General features: G+C 38.6%; 1 protein-coding gene across 3 annotated transcripts in view; it reads left to right on the plus strand.

Moving 5' to 3' along the window:
* The window catches only part of ripk1l (receptor (TNFRSF)-interacting serine-threonine kinase 1, like), a 32,976-nt gene extending 9,311 nt beyond the window's left edge, over positions 1 to 23,665 (plus strand). Inside the window, exons 4-12 of one of the 3 annotated variants that reach the window (XM_041248017.1) lie at positions 169 to 306; positions 768 to 996; positions 2,902 to 3,051; positions 4,843 to 4,919; positions 7,835 to 7,901; positions 9,046 to 9,645; positions 12,419 to 12,511; positions 12,753 to 12,902; positions 22,406 to 23,665. In XM_041248017.1, coding sequence (XP_041103951.1) covers positions 169 to 306; positions 768 to 996; positions 2,902 to 3,051; positions 4,843 to 4,919; positions 7,835 to 7,901; positions 9,046 to 9,645; positions 12,419 to 12,511; positions 12,753 to 12,902; positions 22,406 to 22,695 — 1,794 coding nt within the window. In that variant the 3' untranslated portion in view covers positions 22,696 to 23,665. The remainder of the gene's footprint in view (positions 1 to 168; positions 307 to 767; positions 997 to 2,901; positions 3,052 to 4,842; positions 4,920 to 7,834; positions 7,902 to 9,045; positions 9,646 to 12,418; positions 12,512 to 12,752; positions 12,903 to 22,405) is intronic. The other 2 variants (XM_041248018.1, XM_041248019.1) reach the window with 2 other exon arrangements.
* Positions 23,666 to 24,142: the final 477 nt, after the last annotated feature.

Raw genomic sequence — 24,142 nt, forward strand, 5'->3', positions numbered from 1 at the left:
TTAAGTGTGTATTCAATTTTTGTACTCCAATTGCAATTATATTAGCAGAAGGCTTCAATTAAGCTTTGGTGAAAATATTTTTCCCTATGAAGATTTTGTCATGAAATGATTTAGATAACAGAAAAAAAAAACATTTCAGTAATGCAGTTCATGTTTTCTTTGCTTCAGGTATCTGTGCCAATTTCCATAAAGGGAAGAATCATTTTAGAGATCATTGAAGGGATGGTTTATTTAAACCAGAAAAACATTGTACACAAGGACCTTAAACCTGAGAACATCTTAATTGATAAAGATGTTCATGTAAAGGTACTTTCTTATACAAATAAAACAATGGTTTTCAGGGCCTGCAGTTCACTGTTACTAACCATACACTTACTGTACTATTGTACAGCCAGCTTATAACTAGATCTAAGCAAGTTACATTTACTTACAAAGTAGAAAATGAATATTTTGTAACACATTGGAACTGCATGTACTGTCAATGTTCTAGAAATGTAAGTGGTACACATACTACATTGATATTTTTTAACTATATGATGAGAAATACAAATTTTGCAGTGAAACTGGATTTTGAATTTTAGTTGATCAAGAGTTCTTAGGTATTCTCTGAATATGATCTGCATAATGATGTAGTACTAAAGATTGTGCCTATGTAGATCTTATGACAGAGAAACTTCAGCGCCACAGATATTTTGTTCTTGTTTGTATCTTTTGTGGGTGATGTGGATGTTGCTTATGTACTTTGTCTGGTTTTCTTACTGATGAAGATTGCAGACCTCGGGCTGGCCACCTGTCAAGCCTGGAGCAAACTGACCAAGGAGGAGTCCAGAAGGCAGAGCCGCTCACATAGGAAAACACAGACCAACGCAGGCACTCTTTATTACATGGCCCCGGAACACCTGGACAGCATCCACACCAGATCCACTGAAAAATCAGACGTATACAGTTTTGGCATTGTAGTCTGGGTCATTCTGGCAAATAAGGAGCCATACGAGAGTAAGTACAAACCTTCGGGATCCAACAATGATTTGTGTTTGGTCTTGGTTTTTGTAATGCACAATTAAAAATATCTGCATACAGCAGAGCTTCTTAATGATCATAATGTCACCCACTGACACTGGCAAGTTTATTGTAGAATCATGTTGTGGTTAGAAAGAATGGGATAGGGTGATCAGATTTTCAAAGCTCAAAACTGGGACACATTATTATATAATTGAAAAGACTAATTAAACCATTTAAACATAGCCTATTTTAATGGTTATTTAAATAGCCACCCTCTCACTCTTAGAAATTTTTTTCTTAAAGTTAGCTAATGTCTGTGTTACACATATTCCATACTTTTATATTGAGTTGAGTTTATTATTATTATTATTATTATTTTATTATTATTATTATTTATTATTAATAATAATAATAATAATAATAATAATAATAATAATAATAATAATATGATGATGATGATGAAAAGTACATTTTGGCATTTTTCTTTCTTTCTTTCTTTCTTTCTTTCTTTCTTTCTTTCTTTCTTTCTTTCTTTACTCACTGTGTCAGGCTCTATTTATTAATGTTGTTGATGTAGTTTTACCTGGCGAATTTGGATGCTTGCAACCTCTCGCTGCTCTGCCTGGGCTAAATCCCTCCAGAACTGAACAGCTACAAAATTACCACATTGCATAAATGTAGATTCATATTGACTATAAACTAAATGAAAGTACATGGCGCACTAAGGAATAAGCACATATGTCTGTGATAGTCACGATTCACCATTCATTACCCTAGTACCTTGTCTTTTAATATTATTTTGTTTTCACTGCAATACTTGTTTTATTTTGACAAAAGTTATTCAGAGTATGTCTCGCTATAGGTAGAGGCTGAAAAACTGGACTTAAAAAAAACATTTTTGAGTAAAATGTCAGGACACCGGGACCTTTGGTGTTGATATTTTTCTTATATGAATTATTGTAACATATGAAGCTACTGCTTAGAAAAATCTATGTTTGGTCAAAATTGATCATGATTCAGGATCAATAACACAATATGAATTGTATGTAATTGTATTTATTTTGATACACGATTAGGGCTGATTTTCGATTAAACTGATTCAAAATCTGATTATCCGATTCAAAATCAATAAAACACCCCTCTCGATACAAAAAAATGAAATCGATATCCATTAAACACCAGAAAAACACAGAAAATGGTTACTAAATTCATGTTGACTTAACCCATTTCTCTGTGAAAAAATAAAATAACCTGCAAAAAAATTTAAAAAATACTTTCCCAGTGCAGTTGGGCAATGTCCATGCTTCCTGACTGATATCTCACATTGATTCAGTCTGAATACTTTAAACCAACTCCAACTACAGAGTGGGAGCACATTTCTACATTTCTATTGGAGGATTGTAACACGCTTGTGAGATTTAAAACACCATTACGATTTAATACAAAGCATTGTTCTTTCTTGCGAAACTTAAAGCTATATTACAGTTCAGTAGGGTTACTTTACATGCTTGTGGAATTTAAACAGAGTTGCAAGTTGTGCGAAATGTAAACAAATGCCTAAACACACAGAACCTGAGAAGAATATGGCTGTGAACATAAGGATTTAGTTGTGGAAGACAGCAAAGGAAAGAAGGTGCAAGTGTGAAAGCACTGTCGAGTTGCTATACATACTGTGACAGAAAAAAAAAAAAACACCCAAGAATTTTGGAAAGTAACTGAAAACAATAATTTCATGGTTATATAAAAGTGAAAGTACCGAAAAAAAAAAAAAGTTTAACATAAAACAAAACAAAAAAAAGCTACAAGTAAGCAAGAAAAATGAAGTTAATAAAACCAGAAAAACATTATAAAGTTAGCCATAAAAGAAAGTCAATAGTCTTCCCTTTTTCCTTATTCCAGATGCACACAATGAAGGTCATGTTTACCATAGTGTCTGTAAAGGTGATCGTCCAGACCTGAGTGACATTCCCGTCTCTACACCAGAGGAGATTACAAACTTAATGAAGCTCTGCTGGGGTGCTGATTCTACGAAGCGCCCAGCATTCACAGGTAAGTATGTTTAATGTTAAAAATAAAGGATGCCTATTAACAACAGCGTGTTGTAATCCTAACTTGTTACATCTGAGTTCATATTGTGTTATAGTTGTATTATTTGCACTTATTGTAAATATACTGCACTTAAATATTAAGCTTGCATTGTAACGCTGTACTACCCTGTTACATCTGTAAGTCGTCTTGGATAAAAGCACCTGCCAAATAAATATATTAATATACTAATATATTATATTATTATAATAATAATATAATAATATAATTATATCAACTCAGGTTTGACAATGTTACCATACTGACAATGTTACTGTAACATAATAAACAAGTAGATATTTTCATAATGTTATACACTACAGTCAGCACTCGCATATCCAATCCTATAAAATATAAGATGGTTAAAATGGTGTATATCTGATTATTTCATTTTAGCCTGTTCCAACCCTTGTCCATTTTTCAGGGAACACAAAAATGATGCAATATCAAAAATACATATCTGAAAATAAGTAGCCTTCCATTTAGATGTACTGTATTGGTTTTGTTGGTACAGTTCTATATTTTCAAAAGAAGTATTTTAATTCAGAACGATGTGATAATGAAAATATCACTTGCCAAAAAAAACGATACGTGGATTGTAATACAGGACATACTTTTAAATCCTGATTCATATTGTAGCAGTATGTAAAATTCCCCGTGCGTACAACATAAAAGATAATGCTATTTAGCAAAACATAAAAAAAAAGTTTCCAGAATTAAAACAGTATCCAAAGACAGTATTCAACATTCCAGAATATAGTACTCGATAAGGCCCTAATGTCACTGTTCGCTTGCAAATGAAAATGCACAACAACTAGAGATCCCATATTTTAAAAAAATTACATAATTATTACATTACCATAGCTTGTCTCTTCGCTTTATTTTGGCTGCATTGTCAGGTGAAAATGGAGGAAGCGCTTTGTAACTGCAGAGTCTCACTATTTACCGGAACCCGCCCCCCCCCCCACCAAAAAAAAACGCAAACAGTAACATATAAAGCAAAATACAGTAAAGTACAACAACGATATAATTAAAGATAAAGATAAAATATAAAGAAATTGCCACTGTCATGCATATTCATGAGCAGTCAAGACTGGGGCGTGGTTTGGTAGCGAGTAGAATTATTGTCTGTATCTATTAATTACTAGCAACTGCTCAGACTGATTTAGCATGCGGAGAGAAAAAAAAAACACGAGCTGTAACAGATATTCAAATAAATTGTAACATTGAAGAGATTTGCCTTTGTATCACAAAAGTGGTCGCGTGTGATGGGTAGGTGCATTAATTTGTTACATATGTATAATGGGGATTGATTTTATTCTTAATACAAGGGCGGTAAAACACGACTGACGTGCATCGGGGTAACAGATATCCAAGTGCTGAGTGTATAAGACCTGGCCTAAATTGGCCTTTCCGACTTGAAAGTAATACTTACAGAAATGGTAAGTCCCAAGCAGACTGCAAACAATACCACATTGTGTGGTGGCTTTGGGATGTGGATCATGTCCACTGAGTCTAGCTTGAGATCAGCAAACTCAATCAAGCCCAGGCCACCAGAAGTCAAATGATAATGAATTAGCCTAGCCTAATGTGAAATGACACACATGTTCTGGGTGTGGCAAGTACAGTAGCAATGGGTACTGCAACCAAGATTTTAACATAATCAGGAACAACATTGAAAAATGTTACACACACGCCCTGGTATTGTATGTCAATCTAATTGTGTTTCCTGTCTTTCATCCCCTTTTTTTGTAGACTGCTTAAAAAAATTCACTCCTTTTTACACAAAGCACCTGACCAAAGACATAGAAAGAGACCTGGAAAACCTGAAGGCAAGTATTCACATGCCATTTATTGACTTATTTTCTGTATAACACAGTTTGGAGTCATTTGCCATAGAACATGCTCTCTACTTAAATTTGCAATGTCCTTTACTGTAGCGAAAGCTGACTACTTTTAATTGTGTTGCTGTTAAGCATTTCAATTTTAATCATTTTAATTTTTTAGGGCTGTCAAGAGATAAAAAAAAAAATTAAACACGATTAATCTTGGTTTTAATCACATATTTAATTAATACAGTTACTGCATCAACCTCATTTAGGTTTGTTGTATTACTGATGCTATTATTATTAGTATCATCATCATCATCATCATCATCATCATCATAGATATAACAAAGACTGCTTGTCAGAGCCTGTGACACAGTCATGCCCACCCCGAGGGCATAAATAGACTGCACGCACAGATCTCAGTATAATTTTTCCTTTCATCTGACCTGTGACAAGGTTGACTACGAAGAGATAAGTGATGGATTTACTTTTATCTGCTTATTCGCTTGCATAATTCTACTGTTATTGTGATTTATATTTATGTGATTACAGTAATTGCTATCTACACGTATTGTGCACTCAGCCATGGTTTTAGTTAAGTCTCTCAGTGCCCCGTATGAGGCCGATGGCTCCGTCGCCACTTCCCCAAGATAGAACAACCTTAATTCGGCTACTTGTGTTCTCGCTCAGGCTGCTAGTTTAGTTGAAGTTGAATATAAAAATTTAGTTTTGTATTATGAAAATTATACATGACTAACGATAATCAAGTGTTTAATGTTTTTGTGTGAGAAAAAATTGTTTCTCTGTGTGTATTTTTCTATTTCTTTTCACAGACATTCTAGTGCACCTGTCGGACTGAGACATGCGTTTTGGGTTTTCTGCCTAATTGTCTTGCTGCCACATTAATTCTGCTTGTAGAATTTTTGTGAAGACTTTTAGGGCTCTAATAGTAGGTTACCTCAGTTTTCAGACTGTTGGAATAACCAAGAGCGCTGTAGGTGGGCACCGGTTTAGATTGCTCCCGTGGTAAGACCTGCTCCTGTTCCTGCCGGTACACTGTACATCGAACGAGATTACTATTCTAATTCACTAGCAGTTGCTGGGCTCAGCTCTGCTTTGGGTCTGGCTGTCCCCAGCCCCTCCCGTTGTGTTTCATTGCCGCCCTGGTCTCTGATTGCAGTGTCATTGCGAAGGCTGACACGGTTTACAGCAGGCTTTCTCCAGTCTTAGGACAGAGTGTGCCAGAAGCGCTTTAGGTGGACACTCCTATAGTCTGCTTAAGTGGTAAATGTATGTTCATGCCTACCCCGTTCCCGCCGGTACAAATTCTGTACAACGAACGAGGTTACCACTCCGATTCACTACACAGTCAATAGGCTAGCGTTATGTCTGACTGCTTGCAGTCTTTCCTGCAGTGTTTCGTGCCACCTTGGTCTCTGCTTGCAGTGTCCATTACAAAGGCTGTAGCCACTCTGTCAGTGGGCTTTCCCTAGTCTTAAGGCTGTGTTGGTTTGCCTATAGCTATATAAGTGGGCACCCCTATATATTGCTTTTGCGGTAACTGTGGGTCACAGACCTGCTCCGTTCCCGACCCTGTATACATACTCAACAGTGAACGAGGTTGCTGCACCGGTGTACCCGAATCTTATCATACAGGGTATAACCACCCACTGAACTGTGCCTTTCAAGGTACTGTACAGCACAGCAACATCCGGCTGTGAACTGATCGGTTCATCTCGGTTCATTTTACTGTCTGCTCAGTTCAGCCTCGGTTTATCACCGCTCAGACTCTGTTCAAAAGTGATATTGTGCTACAAAACAGTGAGTCCAGGATCAGCCAACCGGTTTGAGGCTCGACTCGCGCTGTTTTTAGCTGTTTTACAGTACTTGCCTGTAACATACAGTACAGCAGGGTTGCTGTTGTGTTGTTTGAGACAGCAGGATTTTGTTACAAGTACTGTATACTGCACCAGCCCTGTTACAGTACATACTTTATACAGGAGCTGCAGCTCCCTCCCTGTTACACAACGGCATTGCTGCTTCAGCAGACGTGCCCAGCCTCAGCAGGGGCGATGCCTAGAATGGGAGTGGGGGCGTAGGAGATATGTAACCCCCATTGCGCACTAATGTACCTCCCAGTCAGCAACTGTACATTTTTACTGTACATTGTTTGCTATTTGCATAATGCCTGAGGGTTATCCCTGTGACACAGGCAAAGCTGTCTTAGCAAGCTGAGGCAGCAACTGTACATTCTTAATGTTTAGAGTATCCAGTTATTTTTTGTTAGAACTCACCACTACCACCCATGTGCTGACTAGGGAGCGGGGAAGATGAGCACGTGATGTCCTCCGAAGCATGTGCTGTCAGCCGACCGCTTCTTTACACACTGCGGATTCACCATGCAGCCACCTCAGAGCTGCAGCATCAGAGGACAAAGCAGCTCTGGGCAGCTTACAGGCAAGCCCACAGCCGCTCTGCCAGATACAGGTGTTGCTGGTGCGCAGTGAGCCGAGGACACCCTGGCCAACCTAAGCCCCCTAACAAGTCCTTCCGTTTGAGTGCTTTATTACATAATACGGTTCAGTGACATGTTATATTCAAACGAAGACTACACTAATCCTATCCTGGCATGCACTAAAATGGCGCTGCAGGAAATGAATTGCGGGATGCTAAGACAGGAGTGTGATTAACATGCGTTAAAAAAATCCAAAAAAATGATTGTGTTAATCACGGAAGTTAACTGTAATTAACTGACTACCCTAATTTTTTGTCTTCTTGGTCTCTAATCTTACCACGTTTTATCAGTTTGGACGTTTGCTCAGTTTCTTAACCCAAGGAATCCAACGACCATGTCATAGAATTTTTAAATATATATTTAACGGTTGTAACTCAAAGCACTGTTTTTTCTTTACTTGCAGAAAGCATATGAAGGACCAGAAGATTTTCTGGAAAAAATGAAGTTGTTGACATTAGAGCCCACACAAGGTACTACACAGTTTATGACAGTTAACATAAATAACAATTCCAAATTAAAAGTATTTCTCAGATATGCCATTAATTTCAGTTTAGATGGGCTATTACTAAGTGAGGAGGTAGTTCGGCCGCTGCACATTTTTGTGCGATGGTTCCATATATCACACCCAAAGAAACTGGGTTCTTACAAGAAGCTGCTTAATGAGATTCTGGTATCAATAAGCTACTAACAACCAAACGAGCAAGATGGGCCGAATGGCCTCCTCTCGTTTGTAAACTTTCTTATGTTCTTCTTATGTTCTTATATGTAAATGAATGACTCGCCACATACTAACACATTGTAAAATACAATCGTCATTAAGAAGAATTCTTACAATGGCTGCCTTGTTTGCTAACAAATAAAAAATGGTTGGGCTTCATTGTGTGAAACTACAACTTGATCGGCACAGCTCATAGGGCAGTACGAAAGGATGTTTTTCCTTTTGTGCACAGTCAAGTACAGATTTGCACAGGTAAAAATATTTATAAAGAAAGTTGTTTAAACAGTATATAGATAACCATTGTTTGCACAGAGGTCCCCCATATGCTAGTACCTGTACAGTGAGTATGCTACTTTGAGTTACAAACAGTTGAGCTGCATTGCCAATGACTTCATCTTTTAAAACAGTTCTTAGTGAGTAAATGTAGGCTTTTGTAGTCTTTCATTAACATTAACTTTGTTAGAGTAAACCGACGGTACTTGCCTTAATAGGGTAACTGCTCATTTGAATATAGATCAGTTTAAATATCTAAGAAAAATAAATGTGAATAAATTAATCCCACATAAAATACTGTCCAGTAGCACATGTAATATGCCTATGGTAGGTTCATGCAGTCAAAATTTTTAGTAGAGTAAATTTTCAAAATATCAGTAAATCATCTACAATAAGATACCCTGCACATTTCCGACTACAAAGTGTTCTTACAAAAATATTCAATCCAAAATCCAGAGCTAGTGCAAGGCTCTCGCCACACCACATTTCTCTCTGAGGTTTTTTTTTCTTTTACATTTTTTTGTTAAATATAATTGTTACAGTGCATTAAAATCTGTTTACACTAATATCTTGGTAGGTGACTTCATCTGTTTGGTAATTGGGTGTTCATTTTTCTTGCTTAGATCACCCTAGTTCCTTGCGCAGCTCCCAAGAATCGCCTGTTGAAACCAGCGTTGAGGACATCTTTTTTTCTGAGAATTCCATCCAGATTGATGCTACACCTGGTGAGAACATTCTGCAGCAGAAACTAGACGGGGAGTACAAATACCACAAGTACGGTAGCCGCATGGATCAACAGCATGCCTCAGGCAGCACACTTGATCCGCTTAGAGAAGAAAGAAACAGAAGAGTCTCCAACAATCCTTCTTATGAGAAGGCTTCCACTGGAGAATCTGCAGCCAGGAATAAAGAGGTGCCCAAGAGGAAGCCTTATCTAGGGCTGTCTTCCCCTGGAGAATCCAAAGTATATCCTAATACCAGTGATACAAGTCAGAAGACAGAGGTTAACCAACCATTCAACTACCCTGGCATGTATAACAGTCCTGGAACTGTGGGGCCTGTACCGGGTAGTCCATATCCATACAGCACGGGCGCACCATTCCCATATAATCCTCTGTTTCAACGCATGAATTCTTTGCCAGCTGGGTTTCCAGTTCCAGAGTCAGAAGCTATGCAGGGGATGCCCTTCAGTCCTATAAATCGTTACCCATCACAAGATAAAGGTATGTCTTAGTTTATCTTTTCACAAAAACAAAAGGCCTGCATTACTAATACTTGTACTTGGTGGATCATCTGCACATCCCCCCCCCCCCCCCCCCCCCCCCCCCCCCCCACACACACACACACACACACACACACACACACACCACACAAACACACACACACACACACACACACACACACACACACACACACACACACACACACACACGTTTGTTACAACATAAATGTGTTCGAGGGGCAAAGCGGTGGTTAAAGAAACAGGCTTGTAAACAGGAGGTCCCGGGTTCAAATCCCAGCTCAGCCATTACCTCACTGTGTGACCCTGAGCAAGTCACTTAACCTCCTTTTGCTCCGTCTTTCAGGTGAGACGTTGTTGTAAGTGACTCAGCAGCTGATGCATAGTTCACACATCCTAGTCTCGTATCTTGTAAAGCGCTTTGTGATGGTGGTCCACTATGAAAGGCGCTATATTAAGATTACTGTTATTAAGATGTAAGCCTTATCATATCATAAATGAAAAATGGCTAATCATGTAATTTAGTTTGGTGTGTCTGTGAACAGGATATAGTTAACACTTGCAAATATATTTGTATAGCACGGTAATATGTGTTCTTTTTTATTTGTAATAAAAATTTCAAAAACACAAATTACTAGATTTTTTTGTTTTATAAAGAATTTGTCTAACAGTTCACTATTCGCCTTATACAATGGAGTCAACCACAAATACTGTTTGTCATATTATTAGGAAGTCTATCAGAAATATCTTCAGAGAAATCTTGCTACTTTCACTACACACCATTTGCTTATTATTCAATGTGGTGGAAACATTTAAAAAAAAAGTTTGTCCTCAATTTCTCGATTTAAAAAAAAAAAAAAGTTCTCTAGCATCTCTCTGTATTACAAAAGCAAAACAGCCCCATAGAGATTGGTGACCTGCCTCAGTGTGGACATCCCTGAAGATAATGCTAAGTAAGGAGGCTGCACCAAAAATCAAATGTGTCCCGCTGTCTAATGATACTGTGCAAAGCAAAGACTAATTGAAGACATTTCAGATGATGAGAGGTTTGCAGCTGAATAAATGGTTTTGCTCTCTAATGCTTATTTATGGGTACTGCAACTTTACTGTTGTGAACACTCCTGAATTTGATTGATACAATGATGTTGTTGTATTTGTGTGGTTGAACTAAAATTGAAGGTAGTCGTAGCAGGGTTGTGTAAATATAGAGATGCACTGTAAGCGTGATTTGTATTGGCGTGCCACTGGTTAAGTGTTTGGTTTGTTCTAACATAGTATGATGATTGTTTCAAAATGCAGCAGTTTATATGTAGTGTGGCAAAGTGGCGAGTGCAGTGCAGAGCGGATTAATTACACAGATGAATGATTTACAGGTGCAGGGGTGTTTATTAATTATTGTAATGTCCAGAGCTTTATGGCAAACCTGCAAACAATAATAATGATGGAAGTGGTACAGCGGCGTGTATCACTCTTGTTTGTAATCCCACGAGTTTGACACGTAACCCAAAGTCCGGTTCTTTCACCCACACAAAACACAAAACACAGACACAATTCTAATAGTGCGTGATTTTAGTGCTAGTGGTGCAAAAAGACAGTTCCTGTAGTGGAACGGTGAGTGGTGATGTCCGGGTTTTACGCTGGCCTGTGGCTGCAGCTCCGGATCGTGCTCAGTATTCTATGTGAGAAACAACACACAAGACAAACAGTGTTATTACACAGACGAAACAGAACACTCACGGTTTTGGTACAGACAATACGGGCGCCTTCTAGGTTGTTTATATTAACCAAATGCAAAGGAACAGATCACTGAAGCCACACACCCTATTTATACCCTCGCCCATGACCCCTAGGTTAACAAGCACATCCGCTCCTCCAATCCTCGGATGCCACGCAGTCTATTGTGTGCAGTTCTGGTCACCTCGCTATAAAAAAGATATTGCTGCTCTAGAAAGAGTGCAAAGAAGAGCGACCAGAATTATTCCGGGCTTAAAAGGCATGTCATATGCAGACAGGCTAAAAGAATTGAATCTGTTCAGTCTTGAACAAAGAAGACTACGTGGCGACCTAATTCAAGCATTCAAAATTCTAAAAGGTATTGACAGTGTCGACGCAAGGGACTTTTTCAGCCTGAAAAAAGAAACAAGGACCAGGGGTCACAAATGGAGTTTAGAAAAAGGGGCATTCAGAACAGAAAATAGGAGACACTTTTTTACACAGAGAATTGTGAGGGTCTGGAATCAACTCCCCAGTAATGTTGTTGAAGCTGACACCCTGGGATCCTTCAAGAAGCTGCTTGATGAGATTTTGGGATCAATAAGCTACTAACAACCAAACGAGCAAGATGGGCCGAATGGCCTCCTCTCGTTTGTAAACTTTCTTATGTTCTTATGTTCTTATGTTCTTATGTTCTTACTGTCCGGGTCAGTGAGCTTGGGTGCCGTAGCTCCGCCCCCTTTCTAAATGGCAGACTTCCACCTACCCTACGGAATAAATTGTCTTGTCATTTACTTAAGGTTACTCTGTTCCTTCTTTCTAGTGCCCTCACAGGTTGGGAAGGAGATCTCACACCAAGCTTCATTTGATCTCTGTCACAGTAGTTAACTAATTAAAGTTTGACTTTTGCTGGAATTAATGCTGGTAGACATGTCACTGCTGATCAACCAGTGGCAGTACTGTAGGGGAAGAAGAAACATTTCGAATGAAAAGATTTTCAAACCTAAAAATAATTTAATGCTTCCTCCCCATTCTTATTTTAGAAAACATCACCACCCCCAATGCTACTAAGTGTGTATGGCCTAATAACTCTCATGCTTCAATACCAGGACTGCTAAATCCAAATGACTTTTTAGGTAAGGATTTAACCCTCTGATTTGCCTGCTTGTGACATCAAACCAATCCTTTTTAATGCATGCTGGCCCCTGTTGATGTGGATGCATTAAAATGTTATTCACCTTTTGCAAAAATATTCTGTCAGTTTTACACTCAAGCTCACAAGATCTCCCAAACTAATTAATTTGTTCTACCTACAATATTATTGCCTAGCATGGAAACAGTATTAATTATGTATGTTCTGGTCTTCTGTTTTTGTAGGGACAGGAAACTGGATTATAAACAATGCCAGTGGAGTGCAGATAGGCAATTACAATCACCTGAGCATCGGAAGCCAGACCATCAGTTCAGATCCATGCCCGTCTAGCCCACAAAGCAACAACTGTCCTGTGGAAATTATACAAATGTTTGGTGAGGAGTAATACCTTGTGATTTTTTTTTTATATCAGGACCCGTTTGTAAAATGACAATTCATTTCATTTGTGTTTTTGAAGGAAAAAAAGGATTAAAAAACATATGTTAATCTGAAAACTAAATGATCTCCATTTTAAATTTGTGAAAGGATTTCCCAGCAGTGTATGCTATTTTGTTAAAAAAAAAAAAGAGTCACTTACCATATTAATCAGACAGGGTAAATGTAAGTGAAGCTAAACATTTCCATTATAGTTATAACATTTTACAGCTTTATTCGCAAAATGTAAGCTAGCAGTTACATGAGATAGATTTTAAAAAAAAAAGACGACAGTCTATTGTATGCACATGTAAAAATTCAAATTTGACAGACAGACAGAAGATGCCACCATGTAGTAGATACATTTAGTCTAACTCTGATATGCTGTCTGTCTTACCGCTTAGGCTAGTGAAGGCTATATTTTGTGTGTGGTCAGACTTTGCAAGGACATTTGTTGTTGTTAAACATACCGTTTTTAAATACATTTTCCTCCACTGATTTCGCAGCTATCTGTACTTCTAATTTTGTTTAACACACTTTTTATGTGTTTGTAATCAGTGTGTTTGGTTATTGGTTTTGTGACCATTATTGCTGTGTTATCGTTTCTATCTGTATCGGTCGCTCTTAGTTTGAACGTGCACTTCATTCAAACCATGTGACAATGTGACCTTTCAACTGCTGGCTTAACCTCATCCAAGCTGAAAGGCCATTTTTTCACATGATTTGAATGGAATTAGTAAGTCAGTTCAGTCCTAGGCAGCTATAATTTTCCAGACAAGCGTAATGAAAGAAGCAGATAAAATGATAAAAACGCAATAGTGGATCAATAGCAGCTGGCTCTTTAGTATTAATAGAGACTTGAGGAATGTGGTAACACTTTTCTTTTAAAGGTCTTCTAATGTAAACTAGGCAGGGACGATGCATCACATTTTTTAATATATTAATGGTTAACCTGACCCTGTCGATTCAGTAGAATCTTCAATTTTCATAGGAATCACAAATCACAATACTGTATGTACAGCAAAAGTCCTTGCCTGCCTCTCGAGCTTTTTACCTTTCAGTACCCTACCCTGCTTCTGTTCGCATTCATCTAGAGAGTAGGAAAGAACTGTGAAAGACCATTACAGGTAGTCTTGCTATGGAATTGGATCTTGGTTTAACAAGCTAGTTAACAATGTGATCCAGTGTTTGGAAGTTTTGTTTTTTGTTTTTTTTTTGTAATAGAAAATGGGGAGAAAAAGGGGGGAAAAGCTTATCGGCAATACATACGATATGGCAAATTGTTATATACAGTAGTCTCTGCATATAGGAACACCTCCTAAGAGAACACATCGGCTTAGGGAACAACTTTATGGTGAAACAGAATTTCTCATTTGGAAATGCTCCACTTAAAAGCAGGGGTGCACAGCTATATTTTGTGAGGGGCCAGATACAGAGAAAGCCAACTAACCAAGGGCCAAAATTCATGAGGTAAATAATTATTCCCACATATTGCGTACCATATGCATTTTTTTTAAACCCTGGTACCTAAAGACAATAATAATATGATTTTTAGTACTCACCCTCTCCGACTGGTAAATATTTCAGTGGCAGCGTTTCTGGGACACCAGATTTTGGGTGTTGGGCTCCAGTGAAGTAGTGGAGTGCAGCATGCAGGTTATCATCCGTCAGTCTTGTTCAGGCTCATAATGGAGAACACCGGCTCACAGGCAGAAGTCCTGCCAAACAAGAAGACCAACTTTAAAGCTTCTCTGCAGAGATTGGAAAACTAATCATCATCCAAAGATCAGTAGAATTCCAACAACGACACTTTTGTATGCTTGTTCTTCAACATACTGGAACACTGCAGTTCAATGATTTCCAGTTGGAATTCGTCAGGGACACGTTCAGCATCAACAGATAAAGGGTCTAAAAAGAGTTTAAACAAGGCTGGCTCACTCTTGAACTGCTCAAATCTGCTGCCAAACACTTCCTGCCATTGTTTTAGTACACCTACATGGCGATTCCATTTGTATGTTGTGTCCTGTGGAAAAGCTTCTTGACATGCCTCAATGTGTGTCGGTTGCCCTTTCTCAAGCTGGTTTGTGAACAGCTTTCATTTAATTTCAAAATCACAGGCAACCTCAAACAAATCAGAAATAAGCTGACTGCCTGTAACTTCAGGCTTAAATCATTAAGATGAGCTGTAATATCAGTTAAAAAAGCAAGATCAAGAATCCATTCACTGCCTTCTATAACAGAGGTGTTCCAACCTTTCTTTTGCAGGAATGTTTTTGTTTCATTTCTCAGTGCAAAGAAACGCTTTAAGATGTTGCCACGGCAAAGCCATCTGACACCTGTGTGATACACAACATCACCATAAATGGCACTTATGTTTTCACAAAATTACTGAAATTCACGATGATTTAAAGAACGTGCATGAATGAAGTTAACTGTCGACACAACAAAGTCCATGACCTGGTACTACTTCAGTAGATCAGCTCTTTCACCGATCTGCTTCTTTACACATCCAATGAACCCTTTACTAGCACCTGTCATACCGGTGCACCATTGGTAGTCACCCCCACCAGCTTGTCTCAGGGCAAATGTAATTGTTCTACTGCTATTTTAAATGGATTAAAAATGTCAGAGCCAGGGGTTCTGCCACGCAGATATAAAAGCGGTGCCATCTCCTGGTGGACTTCAGATTTTCTCATTATTCCACGAATGAAAATTAAAAGTTGTGCCCTGTCTCTGGCATCGTGCTTTCATCAAGTGCAGCTGAGAAGTACACAGAATCATTACATAAGCTTTTTCGCTCATCAGCTGGAAATGTAGACATTTTTAGGTATTACAAATGACCTCACATATTTCCGTCAGACATTCTTTTACAAAATCTCCATGTGCGAAAGGGCATCCTGATTTTGCAATGAGCTGAGCGACTTTGAAACTTGCTATCGTAGCAGATTGAGATTCCTTGTGTTTTATGTTCAAAAACACCTTGCTGGCCTGATAAGTACATTCTGAGATGTTCAGTTTTTTTAGCTCTCCCAGCAAGTGTATTTTGCCTGTTTTGTCTCATGATGACAACGGAAATTGTATTCTTTCAGAATGGCAGTACATTCAAGTCAGAAAAGACAAGTGTAGACATCCAGCCTTTCTGTCCACCCTGGGTTAAACTGCCGGTGTTCATGATGAATCTTTCTCTTTTTACCAGTGTCTGGCTTCAATGGAGACATATTTGTGAATTTTCTCACCCAGTATATATTTTCCAAAACAAATCCTTTCTCTTTTCAGGTCAGCTCAGTTTCATTTACTTGTGTTTTGCTTTTTGTCTGGAAGAGAAAAATCGCCACCACTGAACCATTGAAAACCTCACATTTAATTCCCGCTTCTGAAACTCTCGCTATGATGCATGCAAAGACCGTCAAAACATGTTTTGTATTATGAGAGCGAACCTGGCTGTGTTGATTAGTTACAGAACAACTGTAATATGTGCTTGCCAGCGGGTCAGTTTTAATCCATCATTTTAAAATGATTACTGGCTGGATTAAGGAGGCAGTGGACCGTATGTTGTGCACCCCTAGCTTGAAGGGTCAGGATCTTCACTTAAAGAGTAAGTAGCAGGCTTCCGAAAAATATAGCGTTACACATTTCCATGTGTTGCCACAACTGTTTTCATTGTTAACATCCTGACAACTTTTTACACTTATAACTTGAAAGTGTGTTTCAAAGCTCTTTTCAAAATTGCCACAGTAGTGCACTGATAGTGTAAGGGTTATTGCCCACATTGTCAGACAGGTAACAAAGTAGTAATCATCCATGATGTGGTACAGAACAGAAAAGCAAGAACACGTTGTTATGTTTTGTTTTTATCACTCTTCCTACAGTGATTTAGAGCAGGGTGTTCTCAAACTTTTTTTGCAAATGTTTCAGGCTGTGACGACGCCCCCACCCACAGTGCGATATCATATGAAATTACTGTACATACCACATAGGAACACTAAATGAAGCTGAAGCAGGGACATGCAATCATTATGCCTGCAGTCTGATTTGTAAAGAACCCCTGTTTCTTTAAGTTTCACTTTCAAGGTCTCTTCTTTAGGGGTATATAGGCATTTAAGAAACACGTGTTTCTTAGGGCCATTGCACATGGCCATTGCACACTGGATCCAATCATGCATCAGATTTTAACGTGTGCGTAAGAAGAAAAAACAATGTGCACCCCTATTGTGTCTTGCACACCGAGTCCGTAATTGTTGTACGACGGTGATGCATCAATTCTAGAATCAAAACAAGTTCGATTTGATCCGATTTGCTGTGTGTTAAAAATGACATTGACCAATGAAAAACGACAAGAACGACTTGCAGTTCCCTGAACCAAATGGAGAAACTAATTGTGTGTGTTGCCAAGCAAAAATGTGTTTGATAAATCCAACAAAGATTACAAAGACTTTGAAAAAAAGAAAACATATGGAAAGATTGCCGTGGGCTTGGGTATGAATTATACGTATTATAAAACATGAAATTATGAACTGATAGCATGCATAAACATGTGTATTTAGTGCAGTATAGGTTATTACAAGCATATACTTTTTATTTCAATTGTAGTCGAGGAAGTAAAGAAACAATGGCCTAACCTGGAGACACATATCAGAGAAAGAAGCATGACAGGGCAAGAGCGGTCAGGGCTTAACAGTCAGAAAAAAGGGGCACTACATGAAAGTGATGGAATTTCTGGCTCCATACACAGAGAATAGAAGGTCATTATGGTAAAGTATTTTCGGTAGCTCATTGCTAGCTTCCCAACTTTTAGATATATTTATTACAGGATCGAGTGTTTGAAAAATTAAATATTGGTCATATGGTTTCTGGTGCTATAACAGCTATGTTGTGTAATATCATATGTTTTTTATAACTTTTTTATTATGTATTGCGTAACAACATTATTGATGATCTAGTTGAACCGTAATAATTAGCAAACATCTTAACTTTCATCAGTGTTTTCTGATCATTAACCACTTCAACTCCAGATGTAAAAATGAAACCCCTTCCGAGGTACCAGATTTTGAAAATAGTAATGATGTTTTCAAACCTGTAATTGGTTTAACATGTTACTATATGATGAATAAAACACAAATGAATGACCTAAACTGTTTTTCATTAACCCTTTATGCTCCTGTGTACCACATACCCATGCTCAATATAGAGATAAAAACGCTGCTAAGAACGCTAATAACAATAATAATCAGTAAACAGTAATTATCAAATAAAAATCAAACAACATCAAAACATGTGCCATTGTCGACTTGCTTTGTGCCATTTATTGAAATGTTCAATACAACAGAACCCAGGGTTGCCTTTGCAACCGCTGCACATTTTTCTTGTGTCTTTTACTTTTGTTTTCATTTTCGTATTAGACCCTGCACCTGTTTTGCGGTCCACAGCCTCTTCATCATCCTCGTTGAGTGATAAGTCAGCATCACTGTCGCTGGTATCGAAATCCTCCGAACCAACTTCACTCCCATTGCTCATTATAGAAAGACCACGTACATTGCCATGTTTATCTTTCGCTAAAAACTATATAAAATACAACTAACAAGTAAAACTAATAATAATAATTAAAAATTATAATATATATATATATATATATATATATATATATATATATATATATATATATATATATATATATATATATATATATATACTTGTAAAAGTTGAATGGCTTCCCGTGATGTATCTCAGTCTTCTAAAAGCCTACAGGTAGATTGGAATTGCTACATGAAATGCAATTGGATACAAATGTCACCTGACCCTCCCCCGACTTTCACTGCACATTCCACAGCACTAGCACTGCCTTAGGGAATGAAACCTGAAACGCTAGACTGAGAAACCGCTCATAGAATACAATGGGAAACTTGACGTACGCAGGTACAGCATGGTACTGTAAGTGCGTGTTCATTTGCTGTACGTGCGTACGTCATGGTGTTGAAGTGGTTAAGTTTATACTACATTTTAATATTTTTTTGTGTTCAAAGTTATGTAAGAATTAACAACAGAATTGTATTTATTTTGTATTAAAATACCTAAGCTAGGTATATTTACTATAAAGCCTCCACTGCACATCAAAACTCTGAAATACAATATTAACACATCTAGTGTGTAATGAACTGGCGCACTTTTTCGGATGCAGGATGTAAATGACGAAATGGATCCACTGTACAATGGCCTTTACTGTCTGAAGAATTTGCATCTTACCTTTTGCAGACAACAGTTCTGAGAGCTGGAAGCACAGTACTGTACTTGCTAACTAACGGAGTTCGCCAGTTATTGTGGCATTAATCATAACATTGTCCAAGGGTTGTGGCAAATTGAGAAACAGTGTTAAGGACTGTTAAGGGCTACATGTCTATAATGTAAGTCTAAGGATCGTAAGTAGGGCTGCTGTTTTTTGGTTTTTATTCATTAAATAAATAATAATAAATGAAGATTTGTATCTATTTTTGAGATATATGTAAATAGTTTTTCGCGTTCTATACCCTGTATGAAATGTTTTTTTTTTTCAGTTACTTTCCAAATTGCTTGGGCATTTTTTTCTGCCGCAGTAGTAGTAAATTGACAGTAATTGCACACTTAGGCATCTACACACACAGCCTAAATGTGGTTGCGAGTTCACCTTTTGCTATTAATAATGTTTAAGTAGACACCCCGTTGGGTTTGCAAAAGGCAGCGGGAACCACACTAGTTAATCCAGTTAGGAACGAGTAGTGAGTTTTGTTATTAATTCAGTTTTGTTACTTAATGCGCAGCAACTGTGTGTGTGTGAGTTTGTGTGTGTTAAAACGGCACTAAAACAACCACAGTAAGTGCTCAGTGGATATATGCGCAAGTAATGATGGCATCTTTTATCAGATGTTTCCATGTGATAAACATGGCTAAAAGTATAGGTGCCTGATGAGTCAAGTTGATTTTGTGATATTAATGAGTAGTAAATTCATAACAATAGTAAATATATATATATACTTTTTAATTTTTTTATTTAATCAAAGTACAGTTGTTTAATATTCTGTGGTAAGAAAAAAAACACATTTGTGTCCCCAAACGCCACAGTGCGACCACAACTTGTTTTCCACCTATACTGAACGTCTTGTTGGTGTGTTTTGGCACTCCAGATCTCAGGAAATGACAAAGACACATATATGACTGTGTACATTCATTTTTAATTCAGTCATTTGGAGACCATTCAAGTCGTTCTCACCAGCCTGCTGGTCGGAAGATTGTCCACATGTTTTGATCTACCGTCATGATACTGCAGATCGTCGCCACTGTATTTAGCAGTGCAGAAAAAGCAAAATGGCATCTCTGCTGGTTTTGCAAAAAAGAGCATAGCTGCGCTTGACTCGATTGATTACATACTGTACTTTCTTCTAAAAGCATAAACAAGCCCAAGAAGGGGGAGGCCGAGTGCCCTCAGCCAAAGCCTAATTTAAGAGCCGCACCAGTCTCCCGCCTTCACTGCTAGAGGGAGGCTACCTGCTTCTCCTGCCTCCACCACTAGAGGGAGACTACCTGTTGCTCCCGCCTCCACCGCTAGAGGGAGACTACATGTTGCTCCTGCCACCACCACCAGAAAAGCTGAAGCTACCTCCCAAGGATCAACTCCTGGCCATAGCCTGCAAAGCCTGCACCGCCCAGGTCTGCCGAGCCTGCACCGCCCAGGTCTGCCGAGCCTGCACCGCCCAGGGCTGCCGAGCCTGCGATGCCCAGGGAGGCCAAGCATGCAAAGCCCGGGGTGGCCTGTTCCGCACCACCTGGGGAGGCCTGCTCGTCGTCACCTGGGGAGGCCTGCTCGTCGTCGCCTGGGGAGGCCTGCTCGCCATCGCCTGGGGATGTCCGCTCCATCGCCTGGGGAGGCCTGCTCGCCATCGCCTGGGGATGTCCGCTCCGTCGCCTGGGGAGGCCTGCTCGCCATCGCCTGGGGATGTCCTCTCCGTCGCTTGGGGAGGCCTGCTTGCCTTCGCCTGGGGAGGCCTGCTCGCCGTCGCCTGGGGAGGCCTGCTTTCCGTCGCCTGGGGAGGTCTGCTCGCCGTTGCCTGGGGAGGCCTGCTCGCCATCGCCTGGGGAGGTCTGCTCGCCGTCGCCTGGGGAGGTCTGCTTGTCACCGCCCAGGGATGCCTGCTTGTCTTTACCAGGGGCTTTGTTGTATCCAGCAGCAGCATTTGCGCTGCCAGAAATTCTGGGGCCGGAGCCCAAGGGAAGGGAGCCTGCTACAGAGAAGGGGGGAAAGGTGAGGAGACCACCTCCACCCTCAGTAGTTGCACTACAGTGGAACGCAGCACCACTGCCACTGCCAGACCTTTTTATTTTATTGTGTTACATGTTCCCATGTTTTGCTATAACTGTTTACGTAAGGTGTGTGTATTGTTTTAATTACATTTTGACCACTTTTTAAAACTTTTATATTGCATTGCACCTCACAGAACTACATTTCCTATCATCCATCTTGAAGCCATCTTGAGACAGGGAATGCCTGTAAAAGTTTTAAAAAAGTGGTCAAAATGTAAAAACACACACCTTACGTAAACAGTTGCAGCAACACATGGGAACATGTAACACAATAAAAAAAGGTCCTTATGGCATTAGGAGAGAGAGAGAGATTGTACACAGTAAAATGTTACATGTTTCAGAAGGTACTTCGTAATTTAATAAGAAGTGTAATACAGTAATATAGTATACGCAGCACACACGTCAAGCAACAGAATATAACAAAAACATTATGAACTTGGCTGATGAATCCTGAGTGATGTCATTTGTAGAAAAAATATTTGGAAGATGAGCCAGTTTGAAAAACCAAACTGTAAATACTTGCAGTCAGCCATTTTGTTTTTTCATACCATGAGCATTTAAAAGGCAATTTTGTTTTTGTCCGCCCTGTTGAAGAAGGTCCAATTTGGGTCCAACTTTATTGTTATTTTTTATTCTTGTTTTTTCTCAATTGAAAGCAAGGAAAAAGGTGTATGAATTTTAAAAAATCTACAACATACTCTACGGAAATCAAAACTTAATGGAGTAGTAACCACACATAACCTGCCTGGCAACAGACACATCGAGATTAAGTCTATTTATGAGTGGTAGAAGCTAGCTGCAAGCCTGCATCGTGTAGCCAATGCAAATACAGTAAAACTGTGAGGGTGACTGCAGGTGGAAGACTCCCCCCCCACCCATTTAGCCACTTTGAGGCTACATTAGCCAATAGCAATACAGTAGACCTTTGAAATCATGACATAAGGTAAGCTTTTTTTACTTTTACAAAATTACACATAGTCTTGGACTCCATAGCCTCTTATGACGAGCCGCCACTGGTTAAATGTGTTTAGTAGCATTTTTGTCAAATTCCATACAAGGTTGTAAATCATATGTTTATTTTTATTACCATACCCTTATGCATTTTTGTGTTTTTTTTAATTACTTTTTTATTTAGAGAATAATCCAGTTGAGGAAGAACATCTTCAACTGCTTCGAGACAACCTTGGCAGAAACTGGAAACACTGTGCCCGGAAACTTGGCATTAGAGAGCCAGAAATTGAAGAGATTGATCACGACTACGAACGGGATGGACTGAAAGAGAAGGTTCACCAGATGCTTGAGATGTGGAAAATGAGGGAAGGCCAGCGAGGCACCACAGTTGGAAAGCTATTGAAAGCCCTGCAGGACAAAGGTGATCTCCCCAATAAACTTCTTGAGCTATGCAAGAACATGCAATCCCCATAAATGAATGAGGATCTGAATACTCGTGGACACATAGATAGAGAGAGAGTAGGGTTTTGAGACATTTATTCTTAGTATTGAAAAGTTTAAAAAAAAAAAAAACTCCAACCCTTAAATTTTGAAGAATCATGAATCTCTGGGAAGAATATGAATATTTTTGTATTAGGCTGTTAAAATACCTTAATATTTGATGTTTTCTAGGAGCAACCCTTTAAAACGTACAGAATTGTCTTGCAGAGACCCTTGCTATTTCACAGTCTCCCCCAATATTATAATATAATTATTATTATTTTTAAACATACAATACAGTGGTAGCTTTTTTATATGATTTTAAAAAATTGTTGTCTCTTTAAAAATGGCATAAACGTGTAATGTGTCTGTCTGAACTGTATTATCTCAATACAAAAAAAAAAAAAACACTTATTTTTGTTAATATATAAAGTTCAATTCAAAACCAGTGTTAGCTAAAGTACTACTTCAAGATCAAGCAATAACTTAAAAGCATTATTTGTAATTTTGGGCAAATTTTTATACATTTTTATAAATCAAGTCATCTGAGAAATGTTAGTCTCATTCAAGCAGTAGGCTAATTCCGGACTTTCCCATATATTCAGTAAAATACGTACATTTAATCTTGTATTTAAATGTCCACTGCTCTGTCTGTCCCACATACTGTGAGTTTATACAAATGTATCCCTTTGCCTTTTCCTTTTGCAAGATTATAAGGACATTTTGTATGTGTGTGAGAACTGCCTTACCGGTCAGACCTGATTGGCAGATCTTTTGAAAGCTACATTTGCCTGAATTTAATTAAACACATCTGAATTTTATAAAAGTTGGTAATGTGTTACTATTCAACATGCTGTATAATTTATTTATTTTTTAAAGTATTGAAGGCAATATCTTGAGAAGCACCTGTCTGTTGTTGTAATTGACGTTATACTATTTTACGTGTAGGTCATGTTGACATATGCGGTTTTTTTTTTTGCAACACAATTACAGTGTCGTCGTCCGTCTGCCCCCCCCTCCCCCCCCCCAAAAAAAACAAAAACAAACCACAGAGTGGAAAACTGAAAGTGGCATCAAACATAGAAGCTAAACAGCATTTGGTAAAGTTCAAAATATGGTCCACCATCCTCTCATGCCAGTAGACAGAAATGCAGCAATTCTTGGCACAATCCAGGTGTCATTACCTTGCAGTTACCCAAACTCTGACAGGCCTCAATGCTTTGGATGATTTATGAATAATGTATAATATATTGTTTTCTTTATATTAATTGAATAGTTTATTACATGTATCATTTGAATGACAAGTGTTACTGGAATGCCTTGTGTTTACAATCTTTAAATAATAAGATGGGGACTAACACATAGCTATTTGCTATGTAGGAATCATAATTTTTTTTAAAGCTCACAGTTTCGAAAGCTTGATTTTAGTTCCTGACTTTTA

The sequence above is a fragment of the Polyodon spathula genome, chromosome 4, assembly GCF_017654505.1.
Source record: "Polyodon spathula isolate WHYD16114869_AA chromosome 4, ASM1765450v1, whole genome shotgun sequence".
In the NCBI taxonomy this organism is placed as follows: Eukaryota; Metazoa; Chordata; class Actinopteri; order Acipenseriformes; family Polyodontidae; genus Polyodon; species Polyodon spathula.